This window comes from Ambystoma mexicanum, chromosome 2q, assembly GCF_040938575.1.
Source record: "Ambystoma mexicanum isolate Mex_15411 chromosome 2q, UKY_AmexF1_1, whole genome shotgun sequence".
NCBI classification, from domain to species: Eukaryota; Metazoa; Chordata; class Amphibia; order Caudata; family Ambystomatidae; genus Ambystoma; species Ambystoma mexicanum.
The window spans coordinates 1,364,144,111-1,364,166,466 of NC_090924.1; the positions used below are offsets into that span (position 1 = coordinate 1,364,144,111).

General features: G+C 44.8%; 1 protein-coding gene across 2 annotated transcripts in view; it reads right to left on the reverse strand.

The window, feature by feature from the left end:
• SNRK (SNF related kinase) overlaps nt 1-22,356 on the reverse strand; it is a 247,575-nt gene that overhangs the window by 207,913 nt on the left and 17,306 nt on the right. For both annotated transcript variants that reach the window (XM_069648838.1, XM_069648839.1), the window contains exon 2: nt 8,450-9,138. In XM_069648838.1, coding sequence (XP_069504939.1) covers nt 8,450-9,038 — 589 coding nt within the window. In that variant the 5' untranslated portion in view covers nt 9,039-9,138. The remainder of the gene's footprint in view (nt 1-8,449; nt 9,139-22,356) is intronic.

Genomic DNA, 22,356 nt, shown 5'->3' on the forward strand with positions numbered 1-22,356 from the left:
GAGGACAGTGTTTCTACGGACCTCTCCCTAGATGACGCGAGTTGCCATTTGCTCAACACGTGTGCCGAGTCTCGGCCGTGGGTTGTGCGTTTGGTGGAGGGGGTAGTGAGCGCTTCGCCACCGGGTGTCGTCCCCGTAACAAGGCCGCCAGCCTGCCTGTTGGGGTCAGTGGCCTGCGATTGGGAAACCGGAGTAAACCCGTCGCCTTTGCATACAGCGATGTTGCTGCCGTCGCTGAAAGCACCCTCTATTTCCATGGCCTCAAGCTGCCTGGTGTGGTGGCCCAGCGTTTAGTTAGGCGGTTGAAGAGTCTACACGCTCGACAGGAACCCTCAACATGGTCCCGAGGGAGACACAGGTTACACACCAGATATTTGTCGACCCACAGGAACTTTTTGTTGCACTTGGGGCACAATTTAAAAGGGGATCCTATCCATAACGGAATGACAGCAGCTAGGCGAATGTAGTTTAAGAAAAGGGGTATATACATTCTAATAATGCCCTTCCCGTACTGTGTGGGCCGAAGCCCGGAGTGGCCTTCAAAGGCCGGAACGGATCCGTCGATGTGAGTCTTCGACAGTCATCTCTTATTCTTCACCACCGTCTGATGGTCTCGATAGTCGGTGAATATAAAGGATCGTTTTTCTTACTATCGTTATTGGTAATAATAATAAATACTGATGAGCAAAGGAGAACTCTGCTTTAGCGTCCGTCTATGATGGCGGAAAAAAACAATCTGAGGGACCTAGATGCGTGAAGGATCATGGGTACAGTGGACATCACACTAGGGATAGTATTACTGGCACGCCCTGTTGACGTCCCTTTTCGAGTTTCGAAAACAACTAATACTCTGCAGCTTCCATTAGATGTCGGCCTATGCACAGCATGTGATCTAAGCAGATTCCACAAGCCTCAGAAATATACATATGTAACCAAATTAGTAGGGAATGTATATACGCAGAAACACAAGGTAACAGAGTCACATAGATGCTTGCTGCAGTAGAAAACATAACATGGGCGAAGCCGCTATGTTGAAAAGATGGACGTCGGCTTCTAAAAGTAAGTGAAAGGCCTGAAGGAGAGACCAGGGCTTGCACAGCTGACAGACGCTGGAAATACAAATGTGTGCATGAACAATAGCTGTTGGCCACAGATCAAGGATGCCACAGCAAGAATTTACGGAAGGGTACAAAAAGAGTCAACAAGGATAAGCAATATACGCAGGGCATATTTCTCTAAGATTACGTAATGAGCGAACATTTGAGAATGCCCAAGTATTGACGATCAAAGAGGCTTAAAGGATATGGGAGGCAGAGCAACCAAGTCTCCAGAGGGCGAAAAGGGTAATGACACTCGACATAATTAAATCAAATAGCATTAAATGGAAAAGCGATAGACAAAAATTATGGTCTCTTCACACGTTGTGCAAGACCAGAAAACAAGGCCTATTCATAAACTCAAGACAAAGATAACAATGTACCTTAACTCCCCCTAAAGTTCTAGGGAAGAGATCATGATGCAAGGTCAAGTACAAAGGAGAAACCTTGGGGGGCGTGGCCAGCAGCCATGCAGTGAGGACACCAGCTCTATGAGCTCCCGCCGGATCCGTAAAGATTAGCCCTACACCTGGAAACAACGCTGAAAATCGTGTGAACATTTAAAAGTCATTGAGCCCAAACATGGGATTGAGTCAGCAAGCAGCAGTGGCCGGAGAGCAGTGGAAACATGTTCACACAACAGCAGCACCCACGGCCGAAAATGTTGCTGGCAGCCTGAGTGCGGTGAGGGCAGAAGCAGCCGCTCAGGGAAGTGTGCACCCAGGGGCTCAGGTGGAGTGGCAGTGCCGGGTTGGCCCCGACAGAGTACGCCCACAGTGGAGGCGGTCCAGAGGCTTGAACTAGGCATCAGGGGACAGAACTGACAGTACGCTGCAGCTGCGGGGTCAGAGCAGCGAGCATATCCCCAGTAGCAGCCCACATTGCAGGCGGAACAAGAGGCAAGGCGGCCCACAGGGGGAGACAACAGCGACCGTGCAGTGAGGGCCGTGACGTAGCGGTCATGGGAGGAGGTGAGCTGGCATTTAGAAACCTTTAGCCAAAAGGGAGCGCAGACCACACTGGGTGAGGCGGCAGCTCACCGTGGGCTGGCTGACAAGAGAGGCTCCAAGGGACACGTGGCAGGAGAGGAGGGCAGCAGAGGCGAGGTGCTCTGCCTGACCCCCCTGGAAGATAGCATGCGCAGAGGGGCCGAGTGACTGACTCAGTCATTTGGTGGAGGGGTGCTGGGTATTGGAAAACCCAGGGCACAGTGGAAGGGAGCAGCAGCAGGGCAGCTCAAGTGCAAACAGGGCTGCAGTTAGAAACTGCAATTGAGGCAGCCGCTGCTGGGGCCTAGGCCGGAAGCAGAGAAAACTGGGGACAGCAGCCCCACTGTGACCAGCGGGGTGGCGGAGAGCGAGGCATGCGACACAGGTGCCAGAGCAAGTCGAAGAGAGCAGAGCGTGAGGGCTGCCCCACCAGGCCAGGAGAACAACCTGCCACCACAGGCTGAAGTGAGGTAGCTTCATGCATTTTGGCAGGCAGTGACAAGAAGTGGAGTGGTGGTCTGCCCCGCTGGCGTACAAGTGGTGGCTGAAGGTGGATGAGTCAGGGCAGTAGCACATTGGGGAGCAAAAAGGTGCACGAGCGAAGGGCCTGGCTCCCCAGTAGACCAACTGTTGCCAATGAGTCAGGGTGAGACTTGGGATGCTTGATAGATCACCCCGCTGGGGTAGACAGAAGGATGCCAGTGAGGTGTGCCTGCACCCCTGGCATGGCGCCACAAGGAAGGGAAGGCACCGGCACACCAAATCATAACTTAGAAGGCACAAAAGGGGAAACGAAGCACCACTGGAAGGCACCCCATGGTAAGCAAAGAAGAACACCGGACGCAAGGCTGATGGCCGAGATAGAACCACACAGAGTATACCCTGCTCACATGGCGGATAGAAAGGATAAAGTGAAGACCAGGCTGACCAGAATGGAAGACTTTGCGCGCAAAGAAGAGGGCGGCAGCGAGGCAATGCAGGAGGGCTGCACCACACAGAGGCAAACACGGAGGGGAACCAAATATTGAAAGTCACTGCTATGCTTCAAACCACCTTGGAAAGGGGAACAGACTAGGTCCGGATAGATGTGGGGTTGCTGCGGCAGGACATCCAGGCACTGGTGGATTGGGTGCAGACGGTGGAGACACATGCCGACAAAAAAGGTAAACCATTGTGGGGGCCCTGTCAAAGGTGCAAGAGCTACAGCTGAAAGCGGAGGCACTGGAAAATAGAGCCGAGGACACAGAGGGAAGAGCATGGCGGAACAATATAAGGATACTGGGGGCCTGCCAGAGGAGACAGAGGGCAGAGACCCCAAGACGTATGTGGAAAATAAAACATGCTGCTTCAGGAGGTTGGGGCGCGACCCCTGTCACAGGGCTTCCCGGTGGAACGGGCCACAAGACCCCAACCAGGGGCACCGCCCAGAGCTCCGATTGCAAAGCTCAAACTACAGAAACAGAGAACTTATTTTGGCAGTCTCTAGACAAGGAGGGTTCATCAAAAGGAGGTCCACTAAGATCATGGAAGTGGCTCCCCTCTGGTGGAGGTTGGAAGCGGCCCCATGCGGCTGAGCCGAACGGACCAGGAGCCGTTGGGAATTTGTTGGGGATGTTTGGGGGACGTTATATGTTGGGTTGAATAGCACCTGTTCTGCAATCTGCCCTTTGGCGCAGACGCGCAGCACCATAAATATGCGAGGATGCCCCCAGGCTGGGGCTGGCCAGAGGATGGTAGAGTGGGACGAAGGCAGTCTCAAAGCTAGGCAGTGGTTGACTGTACGTCTCAACTTGGAGTGAAAGTGCGGGGGAGAGGGTAGACCAAGAGGGGGCTAGTGGGACATCCAGGAGGGTGGGGTACTGCACGACTGAGATGAGCAACATCAAAGTCATCTCCTGTAACGTGAGAGGGCTTAACAGCTTTATAAGGCGAAACAGGGCAGATGCAAGTGGCCCTCCGGCAGGAGACGCAACTCACTGCAGCCAGGCAGGCCACGATCGCTAAAGGGGGGGAAGGGGGCTGGGGGAGGTGATGCAAGGACTAGGTACAACCTTGGTTAGCTGAATGATGCTGGCTTGCCACCTTTGCCAGCTCACCATTCTTTTGAAGAGGAATCACTAAATCAACTGCTTTGAGCACCATGATGCCGGAAAAGACTTAAGGATCTGAAGGAAGTTCGGGAACAAACTACACATTTCATTTTACTTTGGTTATGGAAAGGTAAAAGACAACACCCTCAGAAGCAAGAAGAAAAGAATTCATTTTTTTCAAAAGAAAACAAATTGCTTTTTTTTTTAAAAAATAAGAAAAAATCTCCCAAGTGAATTGAATAAGAGCTCGTTTATGAGGAAGGGGGACTGGCATCGGAGTGTTAAAGTTGTGCTTAAACAACATTTCTGTCCTCTCTGGAGCATCAAAATGAGTCCTCTTTCGGACACTGACAGACTCCGATATATAGGCGTTTTGTCTATGCTCTCACCCCCCCCATGCTATAGAAACCTAACTGGAGGATTGGGAGTGGTAGCATGTCGACTCGTTTCCATGATGCCAGAGGCCATGAATTAAAGGAGAACAATTTAATTTCACTCACAGATGGCTGGAGCGTGGGGAAAATAGCGGTCCTGAACACTATCCTTATTCTTGTTTGTCCCAGTAGGACACCAAGTGTGATTAGATGCTTGGCAGCTAAGCAACTACAGTGCTGTCAAGTCTGACTGAACCGACCGGAGTTGAATGGTTGCCTTGCTGAACAGTTTTAGTGGTGCTTGGTTCACTGTATAGGTTCCATGGGCATCTTGCAAGACATTTGTGGAATTTACATTACAAGAAACAGCACCCCTAACTATTCAGATCCCTGCTGCACGTCTGTTTTCATAGTTACACAATTTGCCAAAGTCAGAAAGTACCCGTAAAAAAAAATAATAATAAAAAAAGCGTCCGTGACACTTAGCCAAATCGCACATATTGACTCTTCTAGCACCAGCTCCCAATACAGATATGTATCCTAGATGTACTGCAACATATTTTAGCCTGCTTATTCTTGCTATGGGACTACTTGCTCGTTTTGGTCAGAGGACATTAACTGTGCATTGGAGATATTCAGTAGCTGGCATGTGTACTCTCATTTTCATTGAGGACACGCCAAAACTCTGCAGCGCCCCAAGTTTGATTTTAGTTCTAACAATATAAACACCTTCCCTTAGGTGTTTGTCAAACTGCACCCTTAATCAATGAAAGAAGTGAAACGTAGTGCTATAGATTTCATCAAGAAATGTTGGAAAACAGTGAGCAACTAATCAGATCATCCAACTGAATATTGGAATAACTAATAGGAAGGAATAAGAGAATGTACATATCTCTTGAAAAAGCCACAAAGACAAACTTGATTGTTAATAAAAGCATTGGCAATGCCAACAGTTTTGGCATTTACTGTTTGCATTTATAGGCACCTAGGTGCATGGAGAGTGCAAGATTTGAAAGGTGGATGTGATAAGGGGTGCAGGTAGGCAACAGAACAAGAAGAGGAATAGAGCAAGGGAGGAAGCCATTGATAGAGGGTGCCATCGATGATTAGAAAGAGGAAATAGGAGCGAGGAAGGGTATGAGTGAGAGGGTAAGAAATAAAGCGGAGGGGAGAGGGGTAAGAGAAGGTCGGATGGGGCAGTTGTCCCCCCCACACCCATTTCAGACTGTCCACTAGACCAGACGGGCGACTCAACGGAGAGATCCAGCCTCCAGTTTTACCAGTACCCCTCAGAGGGCATGCTCCAACTCTACCCGTGACAGTCCCACCTCCCTGGAGAGCTCCCTACCCCAGTTTCAAATGTAAACTCTCACGGAACACCCCCTAACACCTCCACTCCCAGACAGCACCTAGTACCTTTCATAAGACAGCTACCAACTCTGCTCTCACCACACTCCTAGTCCTCTGGTGCCCCTGGCAGGATCAATGCTCACCAGTACCCACTTGCTGGACCTACTCCGCAGACCGTGGCAGGGATTCTTGTCCTGGGGCTCAGGTCAGAGGGGGCATCCCCAAATGCAGCTCGGAGTCTGACACAGGATCCGGCAGCATGCTCAGGGCAGCCACACTGGGCATGCTTGGGAGAGAGAGGCTGCTCTGAGCTCATGTTGGATGTCACTGGTACCTGTAGCAACCTCCGGAACACAGGATGGGGAGCCCGGCAGCAGCACCAGCTCCTTAACACATGGTGCCCATTTACAGCTGCCATCTCCACCCTACCTCCTCTGCTGGCCCTTTGCTGTACAACACTTCAAATCTGGGCCAAATAAAAATGTGCTGCTAGTTCTAGCTATAGGCGTCCAGTGAATTATTTATCAGCATCCGGTGGGTTGATGCACAGGCCATACGCAGAGATAAGAGTGTAATCCGAAAATTGCAAGTTAGATTCCTATATAGATAGCCGTTGGCTTAATGAACTAGCTACAGAGCTCTCTGTGTAACCTGCAGGTTATGCCTTCGAAATCCGGCAAGACATCTTTACTACATGCTGCGCAGCGATTGCTACATCAGGCATGTTTAGGTCCCAGCGATATCTTACCACTTCGGGTCAGTGAACAAATCAAGAAGCATTGATGGACTGGCCCAGTCGAAAATGGTGGAAGCACAGCCCTCCTTGAAAAAACAAACCCAGCTGGTGCTTCGGCCATTTTATCAGCAAGCGTTTGCAAGCTACCATGCCAATGCCATACACTGCTGCCAAATTCCCTTTTCTCTTTTACAGTACCAATGTTTTGGGCATTAGATGGAGCTACAGCCACCAAACGCACCAAAAGAAGAGGCTTCAGAAAAGGGCAACATTATAGTAAAGTGCAGTAGGCAAGGTTTCAGTAAGCAGCAGCTACAAACTTCAGTGCTGAAGCAGTGAGAGTTGGGTGTATGCAAAGCCTTAAATGTACTTGGAGTTATCACTGTGATTATTAAAATGCTTACGATCCATAGCGGGGAGAAAAGCAAAGGTTATTTGTGAACAAGGTACAATTCCTCATAGGGACATGGAATGCAAAATTATCTAGTAGCATGACGTATATACGAAGTGTTGGTGAAGAAAAAGGACAAGTTATTAACTGTATTGCGAGGGTAAAATAGGTTACAAGCATTTCGAGTAAAACTTGGGAGGCCTTCCCGGTGGCAGTACAACATCAAGATTATTGGTATAGAAACTATTGTAAAATTAACTAAACGTTTGGGATTGGTTTCAGGTTTCGGGCCCTGCACTGAATACAAGACAAAACTTCCCCATTTGGGAATTGTAAACAGCCCTTTTAGCAGTCATTCATATTGGTTGGACAGTGGGAAAGATCTAGTGGTTTATCAGACAAGCTAGTGCAACGTAGTCTGATAATGCGATTCTACGGTTAGCATGAAATGGCTAGTCCCTTCTAGACACGTCCACTGAGACAGCTGCAAGGGATTGCTTTCCGACTATGCCTTTTGTTCAAGCACTGAAACATAATCCAATTACTCTTTGGAAGAACACAGAATGGTGAAAATTAGCGCATTGCGTATCCCATGGGAGGTTCCCTATGAATCATATCATACAAACAAATGCATTTGATCTATTTCAAGGATTCAAAGAATTCCTAAATTAACTTTTAACATTTCAACATGGCATGGTAAAATTAATAAACTCCAAAATTAATAAACTCCAGAAATGCACAAACTTAATCATACACAAAATGTATAAAGAATGATGTGCAAACTTTATTAAGGGGGTTCACTGCTATGTTAAATTATTTCCCAAGGGCGTCTTTACCAGAGCAAAGACACCCCCTGACTAATCTGCAAATATCTGATAATACATTTTTTCTAGAAGGTTATCGATCTGGTGTAAATACAAAGTTTAATTAAGCCTTATTTATTTTCAACATAACACTTTGCAAGGTCATGCAACCATAGAGATAAGCGGCTAGTAAAGTTCTGAAACGGGCACAATTCCTGCCAAAATGCTTAATCAAGACTATCTGAAGTCAGACAATATCATTGAAAACCTTGCTATGAAAAACAAAATGCGTCCAAAGTGGCTGTAGTACACCACATGTGTATGCCCCAGTCAAGTCCAATCTATGACAAGAAGGTCAAAACTACTCCTGCTCCAGCCGCCCCTCTTCCCCCCCCCCTCCCCTCCCCTCAACCCCCTTTGAAATCCTGTTCTATGAAGTCTGGATGATTGCCAAGGACTGTTGGCCATGTACCATTCATTGTACATCAGATCAATACAAATGGCTCTCCCCTATTTGGAAAAAGGTAAGAATATGGGGATACTTAAGACCAGACGATAAAAATGTAGACTGCCATTACTCCACAAGAGATGCACGGTTCAACTCAAAATTGTTACTTACCCACAGCAGGAGCGTCATACTCATCCCCAAGAAGGATTTCTGGAGCTGAATATGCAAGGGATCCACAGCTTGTCGTCAGTTTCTTTCCAGGCTGAAATTTGTTACTGAAACCAAAGTCCGTCAACTTTACTAAACCTTGTTTTTCAAAAAAGACAACATTCTCCGGTTTAAGGTCCCTGTGGACCACGTGTAATTTATGGCAATAGGAAATGGCATGAACTATCTGAGCAAAGTACTTCTTAGCTAGATCCTCACTGAGCCCCTCTTCGTGTTTCATGATATAATCAAACATATCCCCACCATCACCAAGCTCTAGGATAAGGTAGAGTTTTGTCTGGGTGTCGATTACTTCATAAAGACGAACAATGTTTGGATGCTGTACCAATTTCATGCATCGGACTTCTTGGAAAAGATGCCCTGTTGCTAGAGAATCCAGTTTGGTCTTATCAATTACTTTAACTGCTACTTTTTCTCCCGTAAACACATGACGGGCAAGTTTGACAACAGCAAAGTGGCCTCTTCCTAATGTTTTGTCCAAGTCGTAGAGTCCAGCAATTTTCCCATCGTAGCCGCGTTTGAATCCAGCCATGCTGTTCCCAAAAAAACTGTGTGTGCAGTTTCAAACTGCAGTCTCATAAAAGAACGTCCGAAGCAAGTAGCCAGCCCATTTTCATCGTTGTCAAACACATCTGCAAGGCAAACAGGAAAACGTTTACTGTGCGTCTTCATCAATATGCTACATAACTAACACAGCGTTGTGATATTGCGTTTTCTATTAAAATCACGTTACAAATACAAATAAATATCATAACTGTGAAATAAACACCTGCAAATGTGATCAACCGTGCTCAGAGTTGCACACAAAATGTCATATTAAACACTAGGCACAGTGCATTCTAACAATCAAATGCTGAAAAGAACAGAACTAGCTTCCTTCAAAGAACGGTGAATGCTATTAAGCACACCACGTTTTAGTTTTGAATATTTATTGATTTACTCCTCAGCATCTCAAAACAGTACACCATGCAAAACTGGCCAAATTCCTGAGATCCGGAGATTCCTTATTTGGATTCAGGATCAGTCATGTACATAGGCAGGAGGTTGCTGGTGCAGTTGTGGGAGACATAGAAAATGGACACTGGATTAAGGGAACGTTCGGAAATCAAAATATCATTCCCACGTCTAGCATGCTCACTAGTCGGTGAGAGTTGTGTATCGGGGGTCCACCCAAAGCTTGTAATAAATAGTTAACACAAGTAGTCCAAAAAAGGAGCGCACACCGGGAAGTAGTAACGCTGTTTATTACAGCTGGGCGAGCACAAAGCAAACAAAGCAGTGGAACAGAACTGGTTGACGAGGGCTGACAAACTGGCATACAGCCAACATCAATTTTATACTGCTAATACAATGTTCACGGTAGTGGAAACAGTTGCACTTCCAACTTCATATCTTTGCGGTTCCCACGAAGCCTACTCGTTAAAATAAGTCATACCCCTAAAGCTAGACATGCGTTAGTAGAACATGATCGGAGCAAATAGATCCACGCTCTCTTAGCTCATCTCCTCCCCAGAGCACCATCTTGAAGTAACCTAAACTTTCTTAGTCACTCTGCTTTTTCTTGACTTGCAAACTAACTGTATTTTGGAATAGAAGCTCAGCCTCCTAAAGACTGAAGCAACTTAATCCTATAATACTCTTATTGATTTAGCATAACGGGAAGCAGTGACAAAGTAACCACGTGAAGTTAAATGCATACCAGCATTTTATTTTGAAAACAAAGACTGTAGTTGTTGCATTTGAATAGTCTGAGCAGTTTATGTTTACTGTAGCAGCATTCTAAGTCCTTGAACACACCTTTGTACCTGTTGTGCCTTCCGGCATCCCTCGCTGCCGCAGGCACACAGAGTCAGGAACTACAGTTCCCAGAGTGCTCTCACGTCCACATAGAGACGTCAGGCGCTTCAGCGCCGGCGCTTCTGCAACGAAGCCGGCCTACGCCGGTCCACGGCGTCCAACGGCCCACGGCTAGAAACGCTTCCGGTTTCCACATACAGACTATACAGCTAAAAGCCAGGTATGGGTTACCCAATTCTTAATAAGCTACTGTCCCGAAACACCATCTTACAACAGCAAGGGTTGGTCCAAAATTATCTCAGACACAGACATGAGACACCCGACCCAACCACAACACAGACAAGAAGTATAATACCCAAAGCTATCCCCAATACGAAAACAGACCTGGAGACAGGAGCTGATAATGTCCACCTTAAAATTGCACTACTAAACACCAGGTCTATGCCTAAACATGCTCAAGAAATCCACAATTACATTATTGACGAGAAACTAGACATTCTATGCCTGACAGAAACTTGGCTACAAGAGCCAGTTGGGCCCACTATAGACACTGCAATACCAACAAACTACAACATCTACCTAAAAAAAATAGAGAAACTGGAAAGGGTGGAGGAGTGGCGATCATCGCAGAAAACTCAATTAAACTCTTTAGTGTCGTAATTTAACGACGAGATTGTGACCTTACTAAACAACCTTAAATCAAACAACACAGAGACCATACTGTTAGGTGACATAAACAGATGGAGGGGTAACCAACAGGACCAACAAGCCATAATCCTAGAAGAGGATTTTGAAAATAGCGACTTCACCATTATTAACAGCCCTACGGCAACTACAGGGAACCAGCTGGACTGGATTGTCACAAATAGCCCTAAAGTAACCATGCTTGGCTCTTACCCTTGCATATGGTCAGATCATTTCAAAATTGAAATCTCACTATCATTGAACTTTAAAAAAGAAAAACCAGCTAACTTACCTAAACCAGTCCTTGCCAGGAATCTGAAGAAAAAACAAAATCACAAGCAGCATGCTTTCAGAGGAAATGCAGAAAATCATGACCACCACTAATGATGAAGACCATAGTGAACATATAATATCAACTTATAGAAAAATCAGAACATTGTTAGATCAAAAAAATAGCACAATCATCGCTAGAGCCACTATACTGTCTAGATTGGACTATGGTAACTCCCTACTTTTAGGAGCCAGCAGTAAACGTTTGAAAAGATGCCAAACAATCCAAAACAATGCCATCAGAACGATCACAGGAAGAACTTGGAGAGAACACATCACCGGAGAAAGGAAGGCTCTCTATTGGTTGGCTATGAAAGAGAGAATCTCCTTCAAGTCTCTCACCATGGTTCATCGCTGTTTATATGGCAAAGCCCTGGTTTACCTCAAGAAACAATTCAAGTGGTACGAACCACCTAGGCGCCTTAGATCCTCCAACACAGGTAAACTGCAAACCACCAAAACGAAAAAGCAGCACGGCCTTGGCAAGGTCTTCCCGACCTTAAGTATCGAAAAATGGAATGAACTTCCCACCTCATTGAAGCTCGAACCCAACTACCTCCTTTTCAGAAAAAAATTGAAAACATTACTTTTCAAATGAATCCCGGAAGTATATCTAACCGACTATGATTAACACTGGCCACCACACGTCTTGTCCCGTCCTTATTTTCTGTTATCCTGTCTCTTTGTAAGCACTCTGATGCCTACGGGCTTTTAGCGCTATATAAATAAATAAAAAATGTGGCGCCACATTTGATTCCCACTCCTCCCGAAACCAGTTTGCAATTAGTCAAAAACATTTTTACTGACCTTCGGTTCTTTATTAACCTGCCATTGGTCAGCACCACCGCTGAAGGAACACAAACCACCCTGAACTTGTGGAAGACATTCACACAGTACCTGCAGGCAGGCCTCCAGATAAGGTGCGTACAAGGACTTTTTACGCATGAAAATCTTGCAAATACAACAGCTTTATTATTTTCCTGTGTACATTTACACACAGGTTTAGAACAGAGGGCAGTGCAGAGGTAAGGTCACTGTGCATATTGATTTTACTAGAATTTTAGGATAGTATAATTAATAAAATGGAAAAATAAGTTGCAATTGATAATATATTGTAACAAATTATGTTTTTTTCCCAGTGAAAGGAAACCAGTATTGCGCAATTGTATTTTTTCCAGAGTTCCGATGCTGTGTGCATAATCATGCGGAGGCACATCATTTTTTGCACTTATAATTTAATTTACACTCTATAAACGGTGTGTAAAATGATGACGTTGCATAGTCTAGTTTTCATCTATTCAACCTTGCAGTCAATGGGGTACATTACTATAAATGGTCAGTGGCAGCAGAGTCTCTCAAGGGTGAGTGATTGTCATTACACCAATCACAGGTGTTTTAGCCTCTCAAATCTTCAAGACTACAATTAAAATAACCAAAATCTGACTCTCCATGAAGTGCAAGCGCTGTTAAAAAAAAAAAGAGAAAAATTAGTTACATTGGTAATTGAAATAGAAACTAAGCAAAACACGTCCCTATGATAATTCAGACAAACTTTCTGTACCACAACTCCGTTTTTTTTTTTGGTTGGTACCAACTTACAAAGTTACCATGTGCCTGATTATTATTCCAATTCGAGAAGGTGTCTCAGGTTGTGTGGAGCAAGAATAAAGGGGACACTAGTGACCCCGAGCCCTTGGAGCAATAGTTGAAAGGACTTCTCCACACTTCAAAAAAACGCCACACTGGGTATTTGTGAAGGGTATGTTGGTTTATTATATTGAATTGAAAATGCCCTTTACGGATGACACGTGTTTCGACACACCAATCTTTTTCAAATCAGGGATGTAGCAATGCTGATAAGTAACATAAAGACAGTGAACATATGGCAAAATAGACGGATATGCATTACAATCATAGGTCATGATAAAACAAATTGAAAAAGAACCCATACCAAAAAAAAAAAACAAAATCAAAATCGTGGTGTGGTGTAATGTGGTCACAGAAAAATAAGGAGGGGTGAAGGGTAGGGAAGTCAAAAGGTAAGTCATATTGAGAAAAAACAAATAAACAAGATGACAAAAACACAAGTGTCATTAGCAAATAGATCATCAAAAATAAAAAACAATTGCTTAAATGATTGACCTGTTTGGAGATTTTTGCCCTTGTCGGCCTTACCTAAATCTCAAGTCAAAAGTTTTCAATTGGGTGAAACACACAGTCATGGGTTAAATCCCCCTATGAGAAATCATATCAAAAATATGTAGGTATGTGTGGTTTAAAAGGCCATAGCTTTTAAACATAAAGAATTCCTGTTTTATGGAGTATAATTTATTCAAACCAAAATATGTGCCAAAAATATATGTGTGCCTATCAGAAAAACAAGTTCGTCTGACACAAATAGGTTTAAATTACCGTAGAGTACGCACGAGCGGGCGTGCCATGGACATTGCTGTGAAACTATAAGTTGCCGTGCACTTATTAAATCATTTTACAAAGCAGTGGAAAAGTTAGAGTAAAACATGAGCGAGCGTGCCGGGAAGCGGCAGAAAATCAGGGTCGGATTGCAACCGCGCGCGATAGCGCTACAGTGAATTACGGTGCAATCGTCCAATGTGACATGATATAATTATATCTGATAGAAAGATAGTATAGCGCTGAAGCCTACCTCCTGGTCCACTGAAGTCTGCTGCCGTCTGGATTGTGCAGAACGCTGCACTGGCACAGTTTACATAGGTTGTCATGGCAACCCAAAGTCCTACTACTATTTCCATTGAGCCTCATCTAGGAAGGCAGGCAAGGAACAAACGAGCGCCATGTTTTGGGCTCATAACCGATGACGTTACAGAAACACCCAAGTGATATTTAGGTGGTTTTTCAAGGGCTTATTGGTTGCAACACATTTACAAAGTGTTTTAGTACCGAATAAGAGTAGCAGGCAGAGAAATGTACACAGAACCTATACTACGTGTTATCCGATATATGTATGTCATTATACATAAATTCCTGTTGAGCTACAGAGGTCAGATTTATAAGACATATCTTTGGTAAGGTGTGAGAGGAATGTCAATAATGCGCTTTGTTAATATAAAATCCCTGTCATACTGTATACTGCATATTGTATGCTTGTAAGCAGAATAGACAAAAAATGAAAACTTTAAAGAAAATGCGCCATCTCATGGTCTCGGTTCAGACCAAACTCTGTATCTCTGAATTTGCATATGTTGCGGGCTTCACACTGGCGAAGGAGGGTTTCCCTGTCTCCACCTCTCTCACCCATGGAAGCCAGTCTGAGTTCGATGAACCTGACATCCATTTTGTCATCTTGTTGATGCTTGATTTGCCAATGTTGGGCAAGCGGTAATGAGGAGTCAACTTTACTCATGGCATAAACATGTTCACGTATTCTATATGTTAGTTCCCGTATGGTGCTGCCAATATATATGCACGCACATGTGCAGATTATCGCATATACAATATATTTGCTGCAGCAATTTATGGTATCCTTGATTTGAAAAAGTTATTCCTCTCGAGTCCGTGAAGGTCTCTGCATTTGAGTGTGCTAATTTGCACATGCTGCATGGTCCACATTTCCTGAATCCTATAGGTAAACCAGGTAGCCATAGTTCTTATCTTGGTGTGGGTAGATTTGGGAGTATAGATGGGCTGAGCATGCTTTTCAAGGATCTTGCTTTTTAAAAAATGAGTTTGGGTTCGTCATCAATGAGGTCTTTGAGGTGATCATCAAGTTTAAGCTAATGCCAGTTTTTGTTGAGTATTTTTCTAATTTCAAAATTGTCATGAGAGAACGTTGTGATGAAGCTTACTTTATTCTGTTCCTCAGTTCGTTTGTGTTTCTTGGGTTGTAGAGTTACATTCCTGTCCATCCTGACAGCTTTTGCTTGTGCCACATCTATGCATTTTTCATTGTAGCCTCTTTGACAGAATCTGTGCTTCAAAAGATTGCATTCCTGAACAAAATCACCTTCATTGCTGAAATTTCTACGGGGTCTTATGAATTCCCCCTACGGTATATTCTTAACCACTGTTTTCAGGTGGCAGCTTGTGGCAAATAGGGTTGAGTTGGCTTCTGTTGGTTTACGAAAAGTTTTAGTCACGAGTTTGCCATCCATCACGTATATCGTTCGGTCAAGGAAATCTAAGCTGGTGTTACTCGATGGTCCTGAGAGTAAGATCCCTTCTGTATTGTTATTTAAACAACCCCTAAATTCGATTAGGTCTTCGTCATTCCCATTCCAGATAAGTAAAATGTCATCAATGAATCTGGTCCACATCACAATTTTGTCTTTTGCATTCGGATCCGTGTATACATATTTGTCCTCAAATTTGCTCATAAATAAATTGGCTAGGGCTGGTGCGTAATTCACACCACAATTTGGCCAAGACTATATGATTTGATGCATTTCACAAAGTAATCCAAAAACGGACATCCATAATCTGTTTGAAAGGAAGAGTAAATCCAGAAATAGATTTAAAACCAAAAACAACAACCCATCTATAGAGGAGGCAAAAGCCCTAAAAAATCTCCAAATGGATAAGTCCATCGTTATAAAAGAAGCCGACAAAGGGGGAAAAATCCTCATCATGGATCGTGCTGACTACGTACAGATGGCCGAAAATCACCTGACAACCCCCCTTTGTTACGAGGAATCAAAAACGAGATATTGGAGCAAATCGTGATGTGGGAAAGGAAAGGCCTTATTGCAGACAAAGAACGAGCTTATTTAATTGTCCCGCACCCTGTGGTTCCAACCATTTACTTTCTACCCAAGGTGCATAAAGCCTTCAATAAAGCTACCCAAACAGTAGGGACGAAGTTTAGAACACAAAGCAAAAACGTTTTCTGGTAGCTGTGGTTTTTCGGTGGGATAACCACGACTACCAGACATCAGGAATTTAAGTGTGTCACAGAAACCAGTGTTGGGGGCGCAGGCCCATATGAGGGAGGCACTTGCTGAGTGCCAGGGAGGGCAGGGAAGTGTTCCCCCTCTCCCCCAGATGACTGCGGTAATGGGTAACTACAGTTAACCAATGTTATCAGTAGATGTCTCTTAATATTTCCAGAATTTTCTTCAGTTTTAATTAACGTGGGTCAATCCACATGGGAAATAGTAAAAAAAAAAAGTTACTGCAGGGACTACTGCATTCCTAATCCAGTGTCCCCTTTTTTCCATACTTGTGTGGCAATTAATTTTTGGAGGACGAGATCAAAGGGTTTTGGGAGCACATACAGTTTTCGGTTACTCTGATTCTTATGCTACACTCGGTATGTGCACAGTCTGGGCACGTTTTCCCCTTCTCTACCCGAGGTTTCATCTCGCAGTCCTTATCTATCCACCCAAGTCAGTGATGGACCGATGGCCACGTTTATTTGGAGGGGTGGGAGGTGCAGGCATATGAAGTACATTTGTCTCTATGAGCAGATGAGAGGGTCCTACGGAAGTAACGTTCTCCAACTCTTATGCCAAGTTCCCATTCCTCCATACGTTTAGGAGAAACCAAAACACTTAGAACTTCAGGGAGGATGGCTGAATGTTAAACTTAGCTGAACAAATTCTTACAAACTAGACAGTAGGATTTGAGGAAGGCTGATGGTGTGGCCAAGTTGCTCCTTTAGCAATACCATACCAAGGGAGAGTGTGTTGATAAGTTACTGATGCTGCCTTCACCTGCATGGAGGCCTTTAGGAGGGAATTGAGACCCTGAACTGAGTAGCTTTCGATTATGCAGGTGACAGACTATCTTGCGACTGCAGCCTTAGAAGACCTTGCACCTTTGTTGGGCCTTCCAACGGTAATAAAGAGCCTTTCGGAGTTCCTAAATTCCATAGTTCAGCCAGGATAAAACTTTAGAGCATAAACAGTGGACTACACCTTTCTGGATCCAAGGAATGATTACGGAAAAAAAGGGCGATATCCTGCAGCATAAAGTTCACAAATTCGCTCAGGTGACTGCTACTATAAATGCTGTTTTCCATGTAAATAGTCAAATATCTGGTGTAGCCATCGATTTTAAGGATTTATTGCTAGGTGCACAATAATATCCCACCGAGTGTGGTGAGCTTTCCTGGAGGGCACAGAGAGGACAAACCGCTGAAGTGGTGCTTTACCACAGGTCTGGATACTGGAAAAAGATGTAGACTCGTTCAAGTCCTGCAGGAGTCTAAGCCCCAGTTACAGTTTTTTTACTCACTAATTAAATAGCCTCATAATGGGACTTTTTACTACCTAAATAAATCATTCTCGTACCAACTTTAAAAAGAATAGGGAGTAAAATACTCACACATCAAAATCGTACCTGAAGCACCAGCTACTGTTTTCTATTATTTAGGAGGAATTATATTGCTCCTGCAGGATCAATATCAAGTCCTGCAGGATTCTAAGCCCCATCGAAGCCAGATGAGAAATGAAGAACAAATCTTCCAAAAAGCTAGCGAATTGAAACTTTCTATTTACAAAACAACAATGACAGTACAAGATCAAGTAGAGTAGACCTGATTCTATATTTGAGTGGCATTGTTCCTTGAAGTTTTAAAGATGCACAAGTTGCCTTTTGACGAGGCCAGGATTTTTTTGAATAGCCAAGGCTAGCTAATCAGGAAACAGGAAACTATGAAAATTGAGGGGAGGTCTGCACGAGCTGCTCCCTCCGCAGACCCAGCCGAGGACGCGCTAGTGGAGATGAAGGAATTGCAGAAGGAGCTGGGCAACATATGGAAGGGAAAGGCCGTCTCACTGCTACGATATCTAAAGCAGAGTTTCTTTTTAGAAAGGGTCAAGGCTCATGTTGGCAGCCCGATTACAGGCATTAAGAGCAGGCAGGGCAATCAAATCAAGCGACGCGGGGGAGGTTTGAGTTAACCCAGTAGACATAACTCTTGTGTTTTGCTTAATTCTACACTGCATTATATACAATTGAAAGGTCCAAAAATGTTAGTAGCAATGAGAGATACCTCACAGGGTTAGTGTCCAAGACGCCGAAAGCAGCGGCAAACTGCTTAATGCCCCCATTGATAGTACAGAGTCTTGAAGGCAATTTCGAAGCTCAAAGCGGGCTCAGCGCCAGGGCAAGGTGGCTATACACCAGCCTTCTACAAGGCATATGGGCTGGCCCTCGCTCCTTTTCTTACAAAGCTTGTTAACAGCATATTGCAGTCAGGCCAGGCTCCACCCTCATTCACCCAAGCAAGGATCATAGTCTTGCCCAAAGAAGGGAGGGATAGGACAGAATGCAGCTCATACCGCCCACTATCACTAATTAACGTTGATGTGAAAATAGCATCCTGGCTGACTGTTGTGAACCCATTTTGGGAGAACACCACCCAATCAGGTGGGGTAACATGGTGGGAAGGCAGGGTTTATATAATAGCTGCAAAATCCTGGAACACATAGCCAGTTGGAAGAAAGGGATGAAGACCCTCCCCTAATATCAATAGATGCCGAGAAGGCTGTTGACGGGGTGGAATGGCCCTTTCTGCGAGCGGTCTCGAGTAAGTTAGGCTTTGGTTGTCCGAGCATGTCATACATGCATAGGTCTTCAAAGATGCAGTGCTGAAGAAAAACAAGGCTGTATTCTTTAATCTCCAAAGGTGGCCTACTCCTGTGCTTCCAGGTGTGCAAAAGTGCAAGGCTAAGCATCACGTCAGATGTACACATTTCATGTTGCCAGACATGAAAAAAGTCATTTGCCACATCAGTTCTCCATATTTACACAGAACAACATTGAGAACTCGCCAAAAGTCATGTATCACTAGCCAGTGGCTAGTAACCATTATGAGGCCTGACCAGTATGACACGCCCGTTTCAAAGTGAGAATCCCACAAAGCACCCAGTTGGCTGCTTAAAGTTTATGCCAAGACAGAAACACAAAATAAACTTTACAAAACCATCTAATGAATTTTCGTGACTCACTACAGCAAATAACAGGTGACTATCACAGGAGTGCACGCAAAATCTCACGCCGTCTGCCCCATACCGATGTGAGATGATCGATCAATCCTGGTTTTTTAGCTCACGTCAATTTGTATTTAAGTGCTCGTAGTGGTGTGTTTATAGAACATAAAGCTGCATGTATAGTAGAGAAATGCAAAAGGACAAACAAAAGCTTTCATACTAAAAAAGAAAAAAGAAAAGAAATCCTGTCTAAGCTAAACGAGTCAAATGTTAGAGGATAAAAGCGGGTAGTAATAGTTTGTCAAAATTCTAGGTTAATTCGCTACAGCATTTATATTTATTTTCGGACCAGTAGCTTTATTAGTAAAATGCATTCTTGCAGGTTGCTCCAGTACACCCAGCAGCCGATCATGTTGACTGTACTCGTGATGGGCCTAAGCTCCATTGTGATGGTATGAAGGCCAAAGTGGCGGCTAATTCCTGAGACCCGTGGCATGGGCATGTGGCAGTGGCACAGTCCTCGCAACTTTAGGATGGCAAGTTAAGGAGGACCAACAACATGTTCAGAATAACACATATTAAATTTCAGCACAACAGTCAGACAACGGGCACAAATGAAATAACAAAACCAATTACAATACAATTAGAATAATACACAACTCTTTACAGAGGAAAAAGAAGAAACTTTTTCCTCCAACTTGACATTATCCTAGAAAGTTAGGCATGTTTGGCAAGCAACTGATCTGGCCACCTCCCAACACATGCCAAATTTGTTGACTTTTCAAGAAAATATATATATATATATATATATATATATATATATATATATATATATGGGATACATTACTCACCGTAATCGTATTTCTGATGCTTGTATCTGCTTAGATTCACATGCTGTGCATAGGCCGACATCTAGTGGAAGCTGCGGAGTATTACAGTTTGTTTTTCGAAAGTCGAAAATGGGCGTCGACACAGGCGTGCCAGTAATACTATCCCTAGTGTGACGTCCACTGTACCCAAGATCCCTCACGCGTGTAGGATCCTCAGATTGTATTTTTTCTGACATGAGGAAGCATGAGGAGTAGCGTGAGTACAGATAATCCAAGCAGATAGACAGAAAGGTAAGACTACAAGCAATCATGCGCCTTCTCTCGGAGGGGAGGAAGGGAGGGTCGCATGTGAATCTAAGCAGATACAAGCATCAGAAATACGATTACGGTGAGTAATGTATCCCTTCTGAGGCTTGTGGAATCTGCTTAGATCACATGCTGTGCATAGATTAGCGAGCAGTACCAGAAGAAGGAGGTGGGATGTGAGAAGGGTCATGAGCAAACAGGTGTCTTAGAACCGCTTGTCCCACTTGTGTATCTGTCTTGGAATGAGTGTCAATGCAGTAATGCTGAGTAAAAGTGTGAATAGAGCTCCAAGTAGCCGCTTTGCAAATGGTGTCGAGGGGAACATTTGCAATGAAAGCCAGAGTGGCACCAATGCCTCTAGTAGAGTGGGCCCTTGGCGTAAAAGGCAGAGTCTTTTCAGAAAGAGAGTAACACAGCTGTATACAGTTGATAATCCACTTCGAGATAGCGCCTTTAGAGACGCGATCCCCCTCTCTGCCTGTAGCTACGGAGACAAACAGTTGATCTGTTTTCCTTAGCGTTCTGGTTTTATTTACATAGTATAGGACCGCCCTACGCACATCTAGGGTGTGTAGTTTCACCTCAGCCGAGCTTTGTGGGTTTTGGAAGAAAGCCGGAAGCTCGATTGACTGGTTTACATGGAACTTGGATATGAATTTAGGTGAGAACCTAGGGTGTGTGCGTAAAACCAGTTTGTCCTTGTGGATAGTAAAGAAAGGATCCTGCACTGACAGAGCCTGAATTTCACTGACCCTTCTTATGGAGGTAATGGCTACTAAGAAGGCCGTTTTATAAGTCAGGTGTTTGAGACTACTTTTATGCATGGGTTCGAATGGGGGTCCCATGAGCTTAGCTAGCACCACGTTGAGGTCCCATCCTGGCGGTGGGTTCGAAATAGGAGGGTGAAGTCTCTTTACTCCTTCCATGAAGGCTTTAACCACTGGCACTTTCCACCACGAGACCTTGTTATGGGATGTGGTGTAAGCCGAGAGGGCTGCCAGGTGTACTTTCAGTGAGTTAAAAACCAACCCTGCATCCAGCAGGTGGAGCATGTATGTCACAACGTTGGAAGGAGTGCAATCAACCGGGTTGATTTGTTTATTCTGGCACCAGATAACGAATCTTTTCCACTTATCAAAGTAACAGTGCCTTGTATTTGGTTTCCTGGACTCCTTTAGAATGTCCATACACCTTTGTGGTAATTTGAGATGTCCAAACTCTATGACCTCAGGAGCCATGCTGCTAGGTTCATAGAGTTGGGTTCCTGATGCACTGTTTGACCCTGTTGCTGGGACAGTAGGTTGTACCAGGCTGGGAGTCTGATGGGCTCGCACACCGCCATCCTGCGTAGGTGTGGAAACCATGGTTGTCTCGCCCACATGGGAGCAACTAGGATGAGCGTCATCGATTCCTTGTTCATCTTGTACACCACCTTCCTGATGAGAGGGGATGGTGGAAAAGCGTACGCAAACATCCCTGACCAGTTCATCCACAGGGCATTCCCTTGGGAGTCCGGCTGGGGGAACCTGGATGCAAATCCTGGGCATTGTTTGTTTTCGCTTGTGGCGAATAGGTCTATAGTGGGGAAACCCCACTGAGAGAAGAGATCTTCTACCACGTCTCTGTGAAGGACCCATTCGTGTTCTTCTGGGAGTGAGTCTCTGCTTAGGGCATCCGCTAGGGAATTGAGCTCCCCTGGAACATGTTGCGATGACAGGAAGATGTTCCGTCTGAGTGCCCATATCCAGATTTTCTGGGCAAGCTTGGACAGATTTGGCGAACGAGTCCCCCTTGTTTGTTCAGATAGAACATGACTGTCGTGCTGTCCGTCCTGATCTGCACCGACAAGTTCAGTAGATGGGGCTCGAACGCCTTTAGCGCTTGGAATACTGCCAGAAGCTCTAGCAGATTGATGTGGTTCTTGGCTACTGAGTGAGACCAGAGACCCTGAGCTGTGTGGTGGAGAAGGTGAGCTCCCCACCCAGTCAGGCAT